This window comes from Rhinoderma darwinii, chromosome 4 (assembly GCF_050947455.1).
Source record: "Rhinoderma darwinii isolate aRhiDar2 chromosome 4, aRhiDar2.hap1, whole genome shotgun sequence".
Lineage (NCBI taxonomy): Eukaryota > Metazoa > Chordata > Amphibia > Anura > Rhinodermatidae > Rhinoderma > Rhinoderma darwinii.
The window spans coordinates 359,896,383-359,914,627 of record NC_134690.1 but is presented as its reverse complement, the minus strand read 5'-3'; the positions used below and the strand labels follow the sequence as shown (position 1 = coordinate 359,914,627).

At 40.3% G+C, this 18,245-nt stretch overlaps 1 protein-coding gene across 1 annotated transcript in view; it reads right to left on the bottom strand.

The window, feature by feature from the left end:
• SPTBN1 (spectrin beta, non-erythrocytic 1) overlaps window positions 1-18,245 on the bottom strand; it is a 161,727-nt gene that overhangs the window by 30,590 nt on the left and 112,892 nt on the right. The window contains exons 7-19 of the mRNA XM_075863017.1: window positions 16,066-16,181; window positions 15,389-15,501; window positions 13,086-13,273; window positions 12,532-12,649; window positions 12,062-12,220; window positions 10,093-10,395; window positions 8,437-8,590; window positions 5,857-6,727; window positions 5,630-5,767; window positions 4,783-5,539; window positions 3,773-3,975; window positions 3,328-3,418; window positions 1,965-2,111 (exon numbers count right to left, since the gene is read on the bottom strand). Coding sequence (XP_075719132.1) covers window positions 1,965-2,111; window positions 3,328-3,418; window positions 3,773-3,975; window positions 4,783-5,539; window positions 5,630-5,767; window positions 5,857-6,727; window positions 8,437-8,590; window positions 10,093-10,395; window positions 12,062-12,220; window positions 12,532-12,649; window positions 13,086-13,273; window positions 15,389-15,501; window positions 16,066-16,181 — 3,358 coding nt within the window. The remainder of the gene's footprint in view (window positions 1-1,964; window positions 2,112-3,327; window positions 3,419-3,772; window positions 3,976-4,782; window positions 5,540-5,629; window positions 5,768-5,856; window positions 6,728-8,436; window positions 8,591-10,092; window positions 10,396-12,061; window positions 12,221-12,531; window positions 12,650-13,085; window positions 13,274-15,388; window positions 15,502-16,065; window positions 16,182-18,245) is intronic.

The window sequence follows — 18,245 nt, the reverse complement described above, 5'->3', positions numbered from 1 at the left end:
GACGTATACATTTTTTATTTCACTTCGGCCCCATGATGCATTGCTCTAAATGACATTTCTTAGTTTTCCCCACCCTGGGTGGAGCTTAGTTGTCACATGACGTGTGCATCTGATTACTGACAACTATGTAGGGAGAGATAATTAGTAGATGACTGAAATGGATCTAAACCTGGAAATATTTGTCTCCTGAAAATAACAGCCGCTTGGTGCCACAGTGTAGAAAATATGCAGTAGCTGGGAAAAAAATAAAAAAGATAAAAATAAAAATCGGGATCTCCCTGCAGGACACATCGTCCCCGAGTGTTAAATCGGCTCAGCACACACTGCTCTATAACAAACGTTGCCGGCAGGTAGAGTCGCATGTTTAAAGAAGATCTGTCACCTCTTCGGACATGTCTGTTTTTGTAAGTAATTGTATCCCTTATGAAAAAACTATTCTGGAGCAAATTTACTTAGGACTCTATGTTGTGACATTCCTGTTATTCCTCATAGAAATGTATGAATAAATTCATAAATGGGTGTTACTAGTTGGGGGCGCGTCACTAAACAGACTGACAACGTCCAATCAGTACTGGCAGAGTAAGACTGTAGGAACACGCCTCATTGAAAAGGGGATTGGTAACACCCAGTTGTCAATTTATTAATCAATTTCTAGTAGAATTAACAGCATAACGGCACAATGCAAAACGCTTAGAAAATATGTGCTGGAATTATTTCATGGAAGTATATACTAAAATAGACATGTCAGGAGTTTAAACTTATACTGCCGGTATTATCTGGATTTATGAATAAAATATTTTGTTAAATTTTATCCAACCCAAGAGTGCCTAGTTATATTCCTGGATCATTTTTTTCTTTTTCTTTTTCAATATTCTTTATCAGGAATGGCACCGTGCTATATTATATTGCAAATTTGGGTATGTTTAGGTATGGTTTTCAATAACCACATCTTTTTTCTATAAATGTCAGGAGTGGCGTCCGGTCCTCTTTAATGTCACAAATCTGTCCTTTGTCCCATTTAGGCAATAGGGCACTTAATTGCACCCTGGGTACACCTGCATATTGGAGACACTAGGTCCACATTTAGCTGTACACTTCCTAATATACTGGTTTGAAGAAACACAGAAGGTTTGCAATTAAAGATGGCTGTGACCTCATGGCAGTGACCAATCCGATGCCTAATACCTGATGAATAGGTCAGAACGACTTTGAAATGCGTTGTACGTGGAATGACCTTTTATTATTTTACAATTGCCTCCACTCCTTTTCAAACCAACTGGTGGCGCCCATTCGATCCTGCGTTGTTCTCTTTTTGTCATTAAATTGTCTTACTGGTTTCAGACTCTAGGTCTGCAGGTGGAGCAGCAACCACATTAATCACAAAACCGGCGTAGCACCTACACGTGCATCCTAGAGCTGTGCCTGTTCGTTGCACAACTCTGTTTGGGGAGTGCGGTTCCGTCCGCTTAGCGGATCCTTTCCATTCATTGTTTATACATATTGCACTATGGAGAAACTTCCATTTCATTCATTCCAATCAGGTGCCACAGACATGCAGTCTGAAACCAAACCTTAACGTTTTATAAAAGAGTAACCATATTTTAAAAAATAATAAAATAATTGATATTTTATAAAGCCATATTTTACGTTTTGACATGTGGGGACCCGGCACAGACGTTCTATGTCAGCCATCTTTAGCCTAACAAGGAAAACCGATCACGGACGAAGATACAGGGCACAAAGAGGAGCGCTTCTGCACCTTCGTTTCAGCGATGGTGGGGGAGGGATCTCTGCACCTGAACCCCCACTGATCAAAACATTTACTCTTTCAGTTCTTATGAACAGTAATTAAGGGATCCGGTGTGAGTTTTCATACAGCTGCAAGCAAACATGTAGGACAGCTAGTGCTCATACTAGATGTATCTGTCTAAACAGAGTCTACACAAGTATTTGACATGTATTACCTTTTCTATTTTGTCAAGCCATTCTTTGTTGGAAGCCAGTTCAGCCATAAAAGCTTGGTGCTTCAGCCATTTGCTATGTAAATTTCTGGCCTCATCGTAAGACATATCTCGAGCAGTGAGCATTTTCTCATTAATCCACAGGGACAGCTGAAAGAAAGGGAAAAGAATATATTTCATGTAATATATGCAAAGTAGCAGAAAAAGCCCCAAACTACTGCCTGCACATCTGGAACATATCAAAACTGCAAATAAAAACTGAAACATATAAAACACTTAATATGCTCGAAGCCTAATCTCGGATCCAATAGATTACACATCTAACGGTTTCTGGTGACATGCCGGTTTCTCTTAGGATCGAATGATCATCCTTATGCTACATTTTTACTCCAGGTTAACAACATAAAAAGTAATAAAGAAAAAGTTGAGAGAGCCTGAAAAAAATGCATGGACTTGGCTCCTTGTTCTCTGAACCTCAACGAGTTAGAAGAATCTTGCATTATCCCCCCTCAAATTCTGCAGCAAAGCTCATAAATAAATAGAAAGCTTCTTCTAGAAGCCAGACATCAATAATGCACAGACATTATGGGATACCGGAGAAGAAACACATGCCCACAGACAGAGGGCATCCAATCATGTAAGCAGCTTAATGTAAGGTTAGTCAAGCAGAAGGGTGCAAGCTAAGGTATCACATAGGAACTGGACAAGATCGGTCAAAAATCAGCATCAGTGTGCAAGAATTAAAGGGGGAGATTTATTAAGTCTGTTTCATACGCCAGTCTTAATAAGAAACAACCTGGAGTAAGATGCGACTTCGTTATTGAGAGGCGCACGACTCTTAATAACTTTGTCACATGTTTGGTGTCCATGCATCACTGAATAAAATCTATTCCAGCCAGGAACAGGTGTAGAATACCGCTATTATTTACGCCAGCAGCTGGCGTAAATCATAGTAATTAGTGAGCCATGGGTGGCCAAACCCCTTCCGATAAGGTCCATCCACTTTTTTTTTTTTTTATAATAAAGTGTCTAGAGCGCCGGAAACGGGCCAAAGTTTCGCAATATTTTTCAACTTTCTACAGCAGAAAACTGGCGAATGAATGTTGGTAAGTGTCCATAGTGGTAAATTATTTATATTATGCGAAACAATAACAAAACAAATTTGGAAAAAAAATGATATCCATTTGGTTGATATACCAAGTCCTTGGTGGTGTCACCAGTGAAGTAATAAGTTGTTTTTTTCAGTAGCATGGAACCTTTCATTTTTCATGAATGATTTACTAAATTTAGCATCTCTATTTGTGAACACAGACCAATGCAGTTAGGCACAACCACTTGTGTTGAGTAGATGGAGGACAGGACGTACCTCTTGGCAATCCTGCAGAAACTTCTGCATCTCTCGGTTGTCCTTCAGACGTGTCAAGAGGTCATTTGCTGCTTCGCGATTTCTTTTATGTCTTTAAAGAGAACACAAAAACATCTAATAAAATACAAGAGTGTAGGACTTCTATTCCCCTAACATGTTCAAGGCAGACACTTAAATTTCCCAATATAAAAACACAATTGTGAGAATCATATTTGCATAAAATGGCTTTGCATTGGTCACTGCTGATCCCATTAAAAAAAAATATTTCTTTGCTCACATTTTAAAGTAAATGTGAATTGCATAACTAATGCGCTTTGTTAGGACCTCCATTCCCCATTAAGTACTAAGGTAAAAATGCCTGGACTGTTAACTAGAACCAGTTTCTGGTATTTTAACAGAGAGTAATGTCATGTATTATCAATGAGAAATAATGGGACTGTCATACCTGCTGTCAATTGAATCAACCTTCTCGTCAATCCTATCTGAGTTTATGTTGCCATCATTGACCAGTCTCCTTCCAGTAACTACAACGGCATTGATTTTCTCCTCGCTGGCATCCATGGTGGTCATAAAGTCTTCCTGTTTCTTGATAGCAGCTTCAGCAGCTTCCAAGTTATTTGGCATTTCAGTGTGGGCCAAGACATATTCCTTTGATGAAAAGAAAATATGAAATAAACACAATCGGACCTATAGGGAGAAATCCTGGACTTCTATATGTAAAGGGACTTCTTTTTGCAGATTCCTTCAACAAGGTTCATTCTTATTGGGCAGAAGCGCAAGGCGTTTCTGAATAACTGAATTTAAACAAATGCTTATAGAAATGAAATGATAAACCACTTTAATTTGTAAAAGTTGCAAGTGGTTACAGACACGCAGATACATTAAAGGAGTTGCAGAAGATAAGAAAACGATGGCTGTATTCTTCCAGAATCCTCACTCCTTTTGTCCATGGGCTGTGCCCGGCATTGCATTCACTTAAATTAGGGTGAGCTGCAATACCAGACAAGAGGGATACAATTCCCCCCCCCCCCCCCAAAAAATAGGCCATGCTTTACTAACTCATACAACCCGTGAAACGCTAAATATGAAAATGCAAATGGAAAGACATTATAATAAAAGTAAAAATGTGTAATTTGCTAAATGCCACATTGATGGCTATACCCTTATGTTAGTGTCCCCTTTCTGCCAAAAGGGTCAGTTCATAGTAGTCATCCATTTTCATACTTCGGGTGCCTGTATGCAAATTGGCGAATATTTTCTGGTGATATTATTACAGGTGAAACTTCCAATTCATCTGTAAAGACCACATTGAAAAACCACATAAATTTAAGGGAAAACTGCATGGGTTTTTTGGGCACCCTTAATGCTCTTGCTAAAAATGAAAGAATATACCACTTTTTTCCAATGAAATAGTCATTACAAGGAATTGCATACAAACGTAAGGTCTTAACACACCTGGTTATTAAGGAAAGCTTCTGCTTGCTTAGTATCTCTTAAGAAGAGCTGGTAGGCATGCGACTGGCTTAGAAGGTTTTGTCTATTCTCCCACATTTTGTGAAGTTCATTCCATCCTGTGTCGAGAGCCTGAAGACGCTGGCGCAAGAACATGTACTGTGCATCGGTCTGTCCTTGTGTCACCATTTCACCCATGTCTCTCATCTTTTGGTAATCTTCCTCATAGTTGTTAATTTCATTCTTGATGTTTTCATGCTGTGTGAGTAACTTTTCTGCCTCGGCTAAGGTGTTTGGCATATCTTCTGAGGCAATAGCTGTCTGGGTCCTTGACAACCAGGATTGGAAGTCATCTAAGTCACGCAGGAATTGTTGGAGTTTGCTGGCTTCACCAAGAGACTCTTCTCTGTTCTTCAGGGTGGTTTTCATCTCTTCCCAAACTTCATTAATTTCCGCAAGTCTATTCAGGATAGCCTGAGCTTGATCTGGGTGCTCAGCTTCCAGCTTCTCGGCCTCCTTCTGGAGATCAGTCAATTTGGCTTCAATAGCCGCTAAGTCACGTTCCATGCCTGTTAATTTCCTCTGCAGAGCCATAACTCCAGCCAGGTCATTGCCCAGCTCTTGAGTGGACTCAATGACTTTGGTCTTTTCCCTAATCCAGGACTTGGTCTCATTGCATTCAAGGTGGTAATTTTGAATACTAAGCGCTGAACTGAGGGCATCTTTTGTTCGATCCACCAGTTCTCTGAACTGACTCCACCTAATTACAAAAAAAAAAAAAAAATGTGAGCATACGGTATAAAAATACTAAACCAAAACGCCAGCTTCTGAAGCCTTTTCACCTACTCACCTGGTGTTCAGCTTGTCTTGCTGTGCTTTGATTTCTCTCTCACTTGGATGTCCACTGTGAATCAACTGACGGGCAATCTGGTTGACGACAGCTACCCGTGAAGCCTGATTGTTCATTTCTGGTTCTAAGCTTTCAAATCTAAAATGACAATAAATGGATATTAAACATCAGATAGCTTTAGACCTCCTACACAACATGCATACAAATAGCAGGGAAAGCATGGATACCTGTGCTGAATAACCTCCAGGTCTTCCAATTTCTCTGGTATTTGCATATTGTTCAGCCATTGCTCCTTTTCAACAATCCAAAGCTCACAAGCATCGGCTTCACTGAACATCTTATACAGAGTAAGGGCATCCTGAAGAGCCTGTTTCCGAAGCCGTGTCAGCTCCGCCAGTTCCTTGTATCTCTCCTCTATTCCAGACAATCTACTCTGTACTTCTGTAGACTCAAACTGATCCTCAGGTAGGGCGGCTGCTTGCTCATGTAGAGCATCAATTGTTGATCTGTAACTTCCAATTTCCTCTGCTACGTCTTTATGTTTCTTCACCAGAGACTGTGTCGAAAATTCATCGTGTCCAACATCATTACTAGAGACAATCTTTAAAATGTCCAGCATCCATGCATCAATGTCATCAGCATCTGCTTGGAACTGATGGAAACTGGATGTTTCTTCCAGATGTTTCTTCCGAATAGCAGACAACTGCTCAAGGTGAGCCCACTGTTCCTGAATATCCTTTATTCTCTCTCTAATCTTCTCAGATCCAAAGTGTTCCTCATTAATCATCTCCTCACCTTCCTTGATGGTTTGCAGCAAGTGACCACTTCGTCCACTCATCTCATCTTCAAACGCTTTATGTTTGCAAAGCAAACGAATGACACTGGTCAAATCCTTTCCATAGTCATCAGAAGATATTATCTGCTCCTTTTCTCTTATCCATCCCTCCTCTTCTGCCATTTCCCAGAAAAACTTCCAAAGACGCCTTGACTCTTCCAAACGTGCTCGTCTTTCAGCAGCCAGTTGACACAGTTCTTGGTAGCAAAACTCCATGTGAGCCACACGATCCCGGATGACTTGTGGGTCACAGGGCTTATAACCTACAAAAGGAGATCAAACCACATAAGATGATTGTGTTTTATACCAAAGTGCGTATAAACAATTTTATTTTTTTTGTCGCCCCTTATTGCATCTTTAGTCTCATACACACCCTCACACCTCGCTCCTTAAATGCGAGACAAGAAGTGGGTACAACAAATCGAAACTAGCAGCTGGTTATATTACACTTAAAGAGGCTCTGTCACCACATTATAAGTGCCCTATCTCCTACATAAGGAGATGGGCGCTATAATGTAGGTGACAGTAATACTTTTTATTTAAAAAAAACGATCTATTTTCACAACGTTAGGAGCGATTTTGGTTTATGCTAATGAGCTTTCTTAATGCCCAAGTGGGCGTATTTTTACTTTCGACCAAGTGGGCGTTGTACAGGGGAGTGCATGACGCTGACCAATCGGCATCATGCACTCCTCTCCATTCATTTACACTGCACTAGCGATATAGTTATATCACTATGTGCCGCTACATACACAAACCCTAACATTACTACAGTGTCCTGATAATGAATACACATGAAATCCAGCCTGGACGTCATGTGTACTCAGAATCCTGACACTTCTGAATCTTTTTTGTGAGATTCCGGCAAGTGAAACGAAATCTCGTTTACCTCCGTAATCTCGCGAGACTTCGTTTCACTTGCCGGAATCTCACAAAAAAGATTCAGAAGTGTCAGGATTCTGAGTACACATGACGTCCAGGCTGGATTTCATGTGTATTCATTATCAGGACACTGTAGTAATGTTAGGGTTTGTGTATGTAGCGGCACATAGTGATATAACTATATCGCTAGTGCAGTGTAAATGAATGGAGAGGAGTGCATGATGCCGATTGGTCAGCGTCATGCACTCCCCTGTACAACGCCCACTTGGTCGAAAGTAAAAATACGCCCACTTGGGCATTAAGAAAGCTCATTAGCATAAACCAAAATCGCTCCTAACGTTGTGAAAATAGATCGTTTTTTTTAAATAAAAAGCATTACTGTTATCTACATTACAGCGCCCATCTCCTTATGTAGGAGATAGGGCACTTATAATATGGTGACAGAGCCTCTTTAAGTAATACAGTTTGGAGGGAGGACTGTGCCAAACAAACTCTACTATATTATTGTACTGAAATTATCTAAAATTATAAGTTCTTCAAGATTAAAACAATTCAAGTTAAAGAAGTTCTACAAAAGAACATTCACAGATAAATCGAAAAACAAAATTTTTTGCAGGTTTTCATTCTACGGAGTAAGGCCTCGTTCACATCTGCGTTGGGAGTCCCGTTTGAACGTTCCGTCTGAGCTTTCCGTCAGAACGGGACCCTGAACAGAAACAAAAGGAAGCCAGAGGTTTCCGTTTCCATCACCATTGATTTCAATGGTGACGGATCCGGTGCCCACGGTTTCAGTTTGTCTCTGTTGTGCACAGGACCCGTGGTTTTGCCAGAAGCAATAGTGTAGTCGACTATGCTATTGCTCCCGGCAAAACTAAGGGTCCGGTGCACAACAGACAAACGGAAACCATGGGCACCGGATCAGTCACCATAGAAATCAATGGTGATGGAAACGGAAACCTCTGGCTTCCGTTTGTGTCAGCTTGTGTCTGTTCAGGGTCTCGTTTTGCCGGAAACCTCTGACGGAACGTCAGAACGGGACCCGAACGCAGATGTGAACGAGGCCTAAAAGCTATAAGATGTTGTACTTTACCTTCTCCTTCTGTGGCAAATCTTTGCGCAGATGCATTTACACCTCGCACTCTCTCCGCTTGAATGGCAATGTCTGCTTCTACCAATGCATGTTTCTGTATTAGGTCTTCAACCCCCAACAAATGTTTTCCATAGTCCTGAGACAAGAGTAACACCTGCAAGGAAGAGGAACCGGTCAACAAATTTTCATACCAAACAACCTCTTTAGTGCTTCACTATTCAAGCATTTCTTGGATTTAACTCTTTAGAGCCAAGGTGGCACGACATGTAGAGATCTGTCAGTGTCTGCTCTAAAGGGGCAGGGACACGATAGTAATACAGCGTGCAATACATGAATTGCACAAGCGATGTAGAGCACCATATTTAAGACACATTATTTGATAAAAGACGCCATCAAATGGGCATAGTTTATTAACTCATGAAGTTATTCCTCCTTACTATAATAAAAACCAGAAAAACAGTTAAGACAGAAGATTTAGAACTAAAACAGTGCATTGTTATAGAGTACTGTAAAAACCAGGGCTGTAAGTCGGTAAACCAAACTTCTAATGCCTCTATTTTTCTTCCCCTTTCCGACTCCAGCTCCAACCCCTTCATACAATAAATGGCTCATGTATAATAAGCCTGGTTGTCTGCTCGTTGCGTATAAATGTATGTGTAGTTGGTAATGTTGTAAGAAGAGAGAACAGTGTGCACGCCGATAACTTTATGTAGCTATATATGCAGATGTCCTAAAAATTCTCTGGATGCAGACAACGTTAAATACTTGTTTGGGGGTGGACACCCAGAGACAGGGGGGAAAGCACTTTTGTAGTTTGTCTTCCTCTGTTAGCCCTTAAATTCTTCTCATTCATTGGTTGGCTGTCTTACTTCTCCCCTTCTTAATCAGTCTGGCCGTTCCAACTCATGTAGTTCTGTTCAGCGGTGCTGCTCATTGCAGTGCCGCTGAGCACTTAGTAGCATTCCGGACAGTCCGGGAGACAATTTCTCAGGCGACCAGGCTAGGAGGGAGGAGTGCAGCATCAACTCGTTTAGAGCCAGCGCAGCAGAGTCCTGCCAGCTCAGCGGATTGGCGAGGATAGAGGGGTAAGAGGTTATAAGTGCAGCTAGGAGGGCAGCGTGGCATACGGGGAGACGGAGACTGCTTTTTTAGCACACCACAGCCCTAATACCCCGAGCCCCCAGTGCAGCCTGATCATTGGGAATGAAGACAGTTTTAGCCCTCATTGTTCCAGTCTGCTCAGGAGGGGGGGGGGGGGGGCCCACTCATGAAACTTTACCAGATTCGGACATCTTAACTTAGGGCCTTATAGCAGCAGTATGAAGATACTTAGTCTAAGGGAGGGGAAGAAAAAAAAACAAAGAGCTAATAACGGATTTTCTGTGTTGCTGCTAGAACATCCTAGTTATCACTGCTTTTTGTTATTATAAATAGGGGCTTTAGATTGACATGCCATATTTATATGTTCAAATTTGAAAAACTTTTCTGAATTCCTATGAAAGTCAATATGCAACAAGCTATGTATTTAATAATTACAATATTATGAATATATATTTTGAAACCGGAGATGGAGTCCGTACATTTCTACCAACTCCAACCAAAACGTAACCCGACTGCTTGACACTACTCCACAGCCCTGGAAGAAATACAACATACCTTCATCTCATCCATCCAGTCCATAATGTAGAGCATCTCTTGGAAAACCTTCTGCAATCCAAGGTTCATTTCCAGACGCTGACGTCTTGCACGTAGTAGCTCCAAGAGATATTCCCAAAGTCGGATTACATTATCTTTACGAGCTGTGATGCGTTTTATGTCGTGGTAGTTTTCGGCTTCCAGCTCTCGTGCCACAGCCACCACAGCCTGCACACGCTCTTCATAGGCTGCAATGTCAGTCTCGATCGCTTCATGTTTCTTTGTGGCAGCTTCCACAGCAGGAAGATCAAAGCCAAAGTTATCCTATAACATTTAAAAATACAATATTTAATCTTTGATAACAATAAATAAATCCATTTATTATTGGAGCAAGGATGCAGATGTTCGACTAGAATGAGAATAGTAAAAAAAAAAATGGACAGTGGAATCTTATTATGTTTCCTGCAGCATAAATCTTGTTATGTACATACTGTGACTATTACTAGATCACTAGGATACGCCATCACTTTGTAAACAGTGGGGGTCCCTGCAGTCTGACCTACCTGAGAATGAAGGGGCTACAGCACTAGTTGAACGCTGGGTTCTAGTCACTATTAGTCCCTGACGGCAATCCCAGACACTTGTTTGACAGGGACCTATAGCACGGCCCCATTTAATTAAACAGAGCTGTGTTGCAGTTTCCTGCAAAGCTGGCAGCATCGCTTTGCAGGAAAATACTGGAAAAAAAAAAAAGAGGACAAAGTGCTAAAGCAGCGCTGCAGCCTCTTTAATCCCAGGATCGATGAGGGTCCCAGTAGTATTGCCTACAATGATCACTTTGCTTTTAGTGTTTTATTAAAAAAAAAAAATTTATTTGTGTGTTTGTGTTTCACTTTTTTTTATTTTCTAACTTTTTCTTCACTATGTGGGTTGCCATTTTTTTTTTCATGTCTGTATGTGTAGATTAACAACACATACAGACATGGAATACGGCACATACATCCCCATAGAGAATGCGAACGGGAGCCGTTCCATTCACTATGGTCTACGCCGTCTGTGTGGGAACGGCGCATGCGCCGCTCCCACACAGTCCAAATGGAAGGTCTTCGGCCAAGCGACATCCGGCGCCATTTTCTTGTCGACCGGAAGCCGCGGCCGGACAGTAAATTTACTACTTCCGGTCGCGGCTTCCGGACATGTGTCTGAAGCAAGCACTAGGAGCGGAGGGAGCAGACGGACCAAAGGGAGCGGCGGCGGCAGGAGCAGGTAAGTTATGTCTGTGTTAGTTCGTGTTTTACTGTGTGATTACCACTGTATGTAAGCCTACTACACGGTGTATTCGCTCAAAAAATGGCGACACACAGTGTAGGAGGTTTGAACATTCAATCCCCTCCTTTCTCCTGTCACTAGCCAGGATAAAGGAGGGGGGATTGTTTGAGGATGCTAGAGCGAGTGTGTCTTCTCAAATTTTGCAGCATAAAGCAATGTGGTTGCTTTACCACATGCCAATGCTGCAATTTTGGGAATTGCTCCCTCTAGTGACCAGCACAGGGAAATGTTCTAAATTAGAATCTAATTTATAATATTTCCTGACTCGTGAAAAAATTAAAAAAATTAGAACAATGTTTAATCATTTATACACTAACTGTTTAACTAAAAAAATAAAAAATAAAAATTTCTAGCGACACAATCCCTTTAAACATTTGAGTGCTGCTGCAAGGAAAATGCGGACATGGCAGCAGCTCCTCCCACAATGAGCTGATCGTTGGGAGTTCCAGTAGCCAGATCTCCGCCAATCACCTTTGTGTCATCGTAGCGGTTGAACAAAAGGGAATTGTACTTTTGTACATTTAACAGCTGCCAAAATGCTCCAAGAGTTTCAAATCACATTGACCAGTCTATTACCTTGCCAATGAGAGCATATATTTCTTTCTAAATAATGTACCCGACTACAAAATTACAAGTTTTGTATCATGGTATAAGACGGTACCTGAGACACCAAGCGCTGGTTTTCACTCAGCCAGGTCTCTCTCATAGCTGCCTTTCGGTCAAATCTTCGTGCAAGTTGTTCCAGTTTCTCCTGACGGATCAGCTCATTTCGCAGTGCCAGTTCTCTCTCGTGTTCTGCTTTTTCCAGTCTTTCCCAGGCCTGGGCAAATGGAATAAATCAAGATTTTTACTTAGAGAACAGGAAACATCTTAAAAAATTTAACTCAAAAGCAACAATTTTCTAGGCAGCAATAAGTGCCAATTCTGTGAAACCAGGGGACCAGTCTCTAACTCGGCACAGAAGTCGACAAGACCAGGAATAAGGGATGAGGATCTTTTGCGAGTGCCATTTAATATGGGGCAGCAGAGGTCTCTGTAGCAAGCAGAACTTTGCTAAAATATACAGGAACGCTAACCATTTGTCCTCTGCACAACTAGGACTACTGATTACTACATTGTTACAGCACTCACCTTGTTAATATCAGAGATGAGCTTGCCCTCTCTTGGCATGTACACTTTCTGGTTGTTAGCCCTCATTTTACTCTGAATGGTAAAGAGCAGCACTTCCAAGTTGCCTTTCTCTGTAAATCTTAATAGACACGGAGAAAAAAAAAAAAAGATAAAACAGATTTAATAGTGTAGAAAAATGCTGTCAGTTGCTCATCAGCAAAAGGAAGAAAAGCGTTTAGTAGTAACCGTGAATGCTACCAGCGAATGTTTGAAATCTGTTGCCAAGGAGCAACTTTTAGAAGTGTAAAATATGTGGCATCTTCACTTATATTTTCTAATACTTTTAATAAAATTTAATATTGAGTGGGATAATCTCATATTAGCGCAGTGAAGAAGCAGAGAACATTTATTCCCTATAAGCAGACAGGCGGAGAATAGATACGACCACTCCGGTTGAGAATTCGAGATATTCAAGTGATAGATGTCAAGGGTGTTCCGACTGCAGTCGCAGGCGCTTTACATACACGATTTACTATTCTCGCCTATAAAACAGTTGAGCCTTATGGTCGTCTTACTTTGGTGGTTTTTCCACTGTACGGTAAGTGTTGAAGGCTTGAAGTTGCTGTTGCACACCAATCAGTGAGTTGGCGAATTTCCGGTTGTTCAGGATGATTATGGTTTGTTCAATCCATTCAAGGAGGTCCGAGGCCAGAGATTCATATTTTTCAATCATCTTCTCGGTTTCAATGGCATTATCTAGCACCTGTAAATACAGAAGAACTGGTTACTAAGCAGAACACTTCAAAATTCTAAGCTGCATTTTATCTATGGCGAACAAAAATATTCCTTCCATAAAAATCTGCTAAAATAGAATACTAGTAATTAAAGGCCTGAAGTATGCTGACGGACATAACTTACAATATACAACTAAGCAGACCTAAATATGAATACTATAACAGTTTGTAAGACTCATCAATCCTACCGCTGGCCGCCTTCACACAATTTTCTTTAGCATTTTAAAACGCGTGTTAAAAAAACAAGTTAGAAGCGTTTTTTTAATATCCATTTTCAGTGGCTTTTTTTGTGTGTCATTTTTCCTGTCATTTCTAAATTCTATTGAAAAGCCTATGTAGAAAAACACCATACCTAGAACATGAAGCATTTTGATAAAATGCTACTAATCCTTTTTTTCTATAGACTTAACATCTGGCCGCAGTGGATTACAAAAAAAAAAGAAAAAAAAGTACCACAATGAACACCACCGAAAACACTGTGTGAAACCTGCCATATTGTTTTGTTACAAGGGACTTCGACTGATGGGTGGCAAAAACATAATAGAGGTACTAAAGAGACAACCGACTGGAGGGCTGCTATTCAATCAAATGTTGCAACTACTTCCAGAATCTCCCTCTATGTAGCATTGTGGTTTGTCTGCGTCCTGTCGGGAGGTGTTATACCTGCCTTTATGAGCGAGTATGGCCTATTCAGTGATTTTTACGTCCAGAATGTGCTGGATTATTTCCAGGTGGGACCCCAAAAAGACACGAGAAACTATTCCTTTTAAACATACAGTGCATTATACTTTATATGGGTTATTTTACCTTATAGAAAGGTTAGACTGGAAAATATAGAACCAGTATTTCCAGTTTTGGCATGCAGAGCGCAATCAACCACATGGATGTTCTAGCAGTTGGCAGCAATTACAACAAACAAAAGTTATAAACACAGCAGAAGTGTGTGACAAACAGGGAATAATGGAAGACCTTAACATTGGCCATAAGCTTAAAATCCACTTCGTATCTTAAAGGGCTTCTAATATATACAATAAAAGACCTAACTAGAGCAAATCAAAATCCTATTTACTGCTATTGTGCAGTGAAGAGGAACCATGGTCTTTGAGCACTGGGGGTCCCAGGGGTGGGGCCCCCAGCGATCAGGCATTTATCAACTATCCTGTGGATAGGGGAAAAATGAGCTTAGTGGAGAAAACCCCATTGTGACCAAGCTATTTTAGGCCTTAAAGAGGCTCTGTCACTACATAAGTGTATGTATTTCCTACATAATCTGATCAGCGGTTTAGTGTAGATAAGAATAACGTTTTTTTATTTTGAAAAACGATCATTTTTGACCAAGTTATGAGCAATTTTAGATATATGGTACTTTCTTAATGCCCAACTGGGCGTTTAACTTTTTACCACGTGGGCGTTGTAAAGAGAAGTGTATGACGCTGACCAATCAGCCAGGACGCGATGTCTATTCACAATCCCGACACTTCGGTAAAGTTTGTGTGGAACTTAATAGCTGCACAGCGTCCCACACAAAAATTTTACCGAAGTGTCGGGAGTGTGAATATAATGGCACTTATAATGTGGTGACAGAGCCTCTTTAATGACCAAGCAATTTTTTCAGTTTTTCCATCATCACATTCAAAAAGCAACAACTTTATCTTTCCGCCGACATGTATGAAGACTTGTTCTTTACGTGATTAGTTTAATTTTTTAATGGCACCATTTTGGGGTACATATAATAGTTTGATTAATGTTCATTAACTTTTTTTTGGGGGGGGGGGAATAGAAAAAAAAACAGCAATTCTAGGAGTTTTAAATCTACGCCGTTTACCTCCATCAGAGGAGCAGAACAAGGGAACGACGGAAGCAGTGGTTCTGTTGCACAACGGGCACCGCTGACGGAACCGATTGACTTTAACGGGTTCTGGCGGGGTGTTTGTGATATTACCGGAGACTATATGCTGTGCTATGGTCTCCGGTAATCCCGACCATATCTGCGACAGAGGCCCCTAATGGAGCCTCCAAGGCAGATGTGAACGAGACCTAACACCTGTATTAAATATAAAGAAAATATATTTTTTTCAACTTACTTTTCCAATACGTTTTCCTTCCACGGCTAGAGCCTTCATTTTTGAGAAGTAATGATAATATGTGACGACATAAGTGATGATGGACTTTTCATCTGGATGATCCACACTGATATCTGGAACAAAACAAAACCACCATAAAACTTAAAAAGACTTCCACATAACTAAATGTTTATTTTGACTATTAGCAACAAGGGGCTATATAATATATACATATGATTTTTTTTATTGAGAATTTAGGTCTTATTCAAGTTAATACATAAAGGATGCACTAATAAAAAAAAGACAAAGCAGGGCAGACGTGGGTGTTACTGCTGCCCAAATCTTATCAGATCGCTCCTGCTCATAAAGGGAGTGTTTCTTATATTCGAAGTTAAGGGAAATGTAGCAAATCAAATTTCCTAGTACACAGGTCTATAGGTGTAACTTTGGCTCACCTACCATTTAAAACCTACCCAGCGCCAGGGTACTTTTGTAACTATTTTCTATTGCTCCCATGCATCCAAAATAAAAATGGAAGCAACTTTGCCAGTTGTTCTGATAAAAATATTTTGGATTTTTGATTGGCGCTCCATTCACAAGGTGCAACGATAGTTAATGTATAGTGACATAAGAATCTAAAGAGCTCTCTGTGTTGACCGCTAACCTTAAAAACATATTTTATTCATTATTGTGCTCACCCTCTGGGTCCAGAAGCTTCGTGAGTCCCAGGTGCTGCTCTGCAAGGTTGAAGGCATTCTGAAGATTGTAGTGTGCGTTTGACTTCTTCAACTTGTCAAAATCAATGAGATCTGGCCTGTATGAAGAACAGTTTATTACATAAGTGAACACAAGTCACAACATAAAACACCTAAAGAAAATAAAAAACGCACCATGTCAAGCTTTGCTGACGCAAGCTCCGATCTGGCCACGACACCAACTACAAAGAATATATTATCCCTGCACTCATGTAGTCTCGAATTCCTTTCCAAAGTCATATTGATAAGTTAATGAACTTTTTAGGCTTAGTTCACATTGAGAGTTTTTTGGCACTGTTTTTCATGTGGCAACCACGAAGGAATAAGCACCAAAAATGCCTCAAATCTCCCTCCTTTGATGTCAATGGATGTCGTTCTTATCCGATTGCTGGAAAACAAAGCGGCATGCCCTATCCCTAGTTGATTCCGCCTCTGAACCTCCATTAAAATCAATAGGAGGCAGAGTGCCACTTGATTGAAGCATTTTTTAGCACGTTATTTGACCATACACCAGCCTCGTTTTTTTGCATTTGCTTCATGAAAAAAAAATAGTCAAAAAGGCATCAAAAAACACTGGCATTTCAAAATCTGCCACAAAAATCCTGAAGGAATTTTGAGGCAGATTTTTTTTCCGTCTGACAAAAAAAACAACTCTGTGTGAACTGGGCCTTATACTGACCTATCTTACTACAGAAGTTAGACCAGCTACATTTGAATAAAAAAAAACATGGCAACGTATGCACTAAGAAATATATGTATGTGCTATACAAATGAAAAAAAAAAAATTCCTTTAATGAATATAACTTTCATTACAAACGGACTTTCTGAAAATCAGCTTCTAATCTAGACTGTTTCCTTGGACCCTCAACAAATGTTTTAAATTATAAAGACCATGGTGGTAAATGACGTACTAGTGGAGAGAAATAACAAGAATGAATAGCATACTGAATAGCGGGATAACTGATATTTCCTGGCACATAATGAACGTCTGTCTCGAAAGGCCTTTAACCCTGACAAAAAACTGAACTGCCTACAGATATCCTGACTGGAGGATCGAATTAGGAAAATTCCTTTTTGGTGCGGACACCAGAACGCCCAGCTTTCCACATTTATGAACTTAGCACTTCCCTGATTCATTTACAATTACTACTAACTATTCTAAAAATGTGAATCATTTATTTTGCTATAATGTCTCCATAAATGTCTGCTGTCTTAGTAAATTGACCCAGCAAAATTTTTTAAATACGTTCGCACACCTCATTGATTTAGACATTTTTATATGTCATTAAGCACGGCTTGGCACTCAAACACTTATTTTTCCATATGCTTGGAAGAATCCATCTGATTTTATGTAATTAACGGATAGTCCTGTTTGGACAATTTTCTTTTCAGATTTTGCGGTTGAGATTTTTGGTGATTTCTTATTGACAAGGTACCGAGTAAGAACATGTTTTCGCTATAATGAGGTTATCAATGGCCAACATCAGTTCCCTGTGGCATGAAGCTGCACTCAACCTTGCTCTCCACTGTAATGGGGAAGGGAGTACATCCCCAAATGGATCCGACCATCAGTTTAAGAAACTATAATAGGGAATTAAAAAAGGGGATGTTTGAACAAGAGAAGCACATAGATATGGACCCTTCCTCCATTAACGGCTAACATCTGTCATTAATACTCCTCTGTAAAACAAAAATGGGCAAAGAGCAGTGGGTAGCACAATTATATATGAAAACAGAAATTGGCACCTACCACATATACCCTTAATTTACAAATATAGCCTAAACAGAAGCACGGTATAAAAACAGGTAAATCTAATGGATTTACGTTTTTGTTTTTTTCACATTACAGCTCACTAATAAAGAATTTACTAAGGGGTATCCAAATGGAAAATGGTCAACCATGGACAATAAGCCAATCAATCCAGTAAAAACAATGAAGACCAATGTTACTGTAGGGTGAACGGGTAAAATCATGGTTAGATGATCCAGACATTACCGTCGCAAACAAATCTGTTTATAGAATGGCGTTGTCTCATGAAAACAACCCGTTGATAAAAAGTAGCCGGCTAGGCTTTTCTAACCCCCGACTATAAGCGGTCATTGCCGGGGAAAGCTGCATCCGG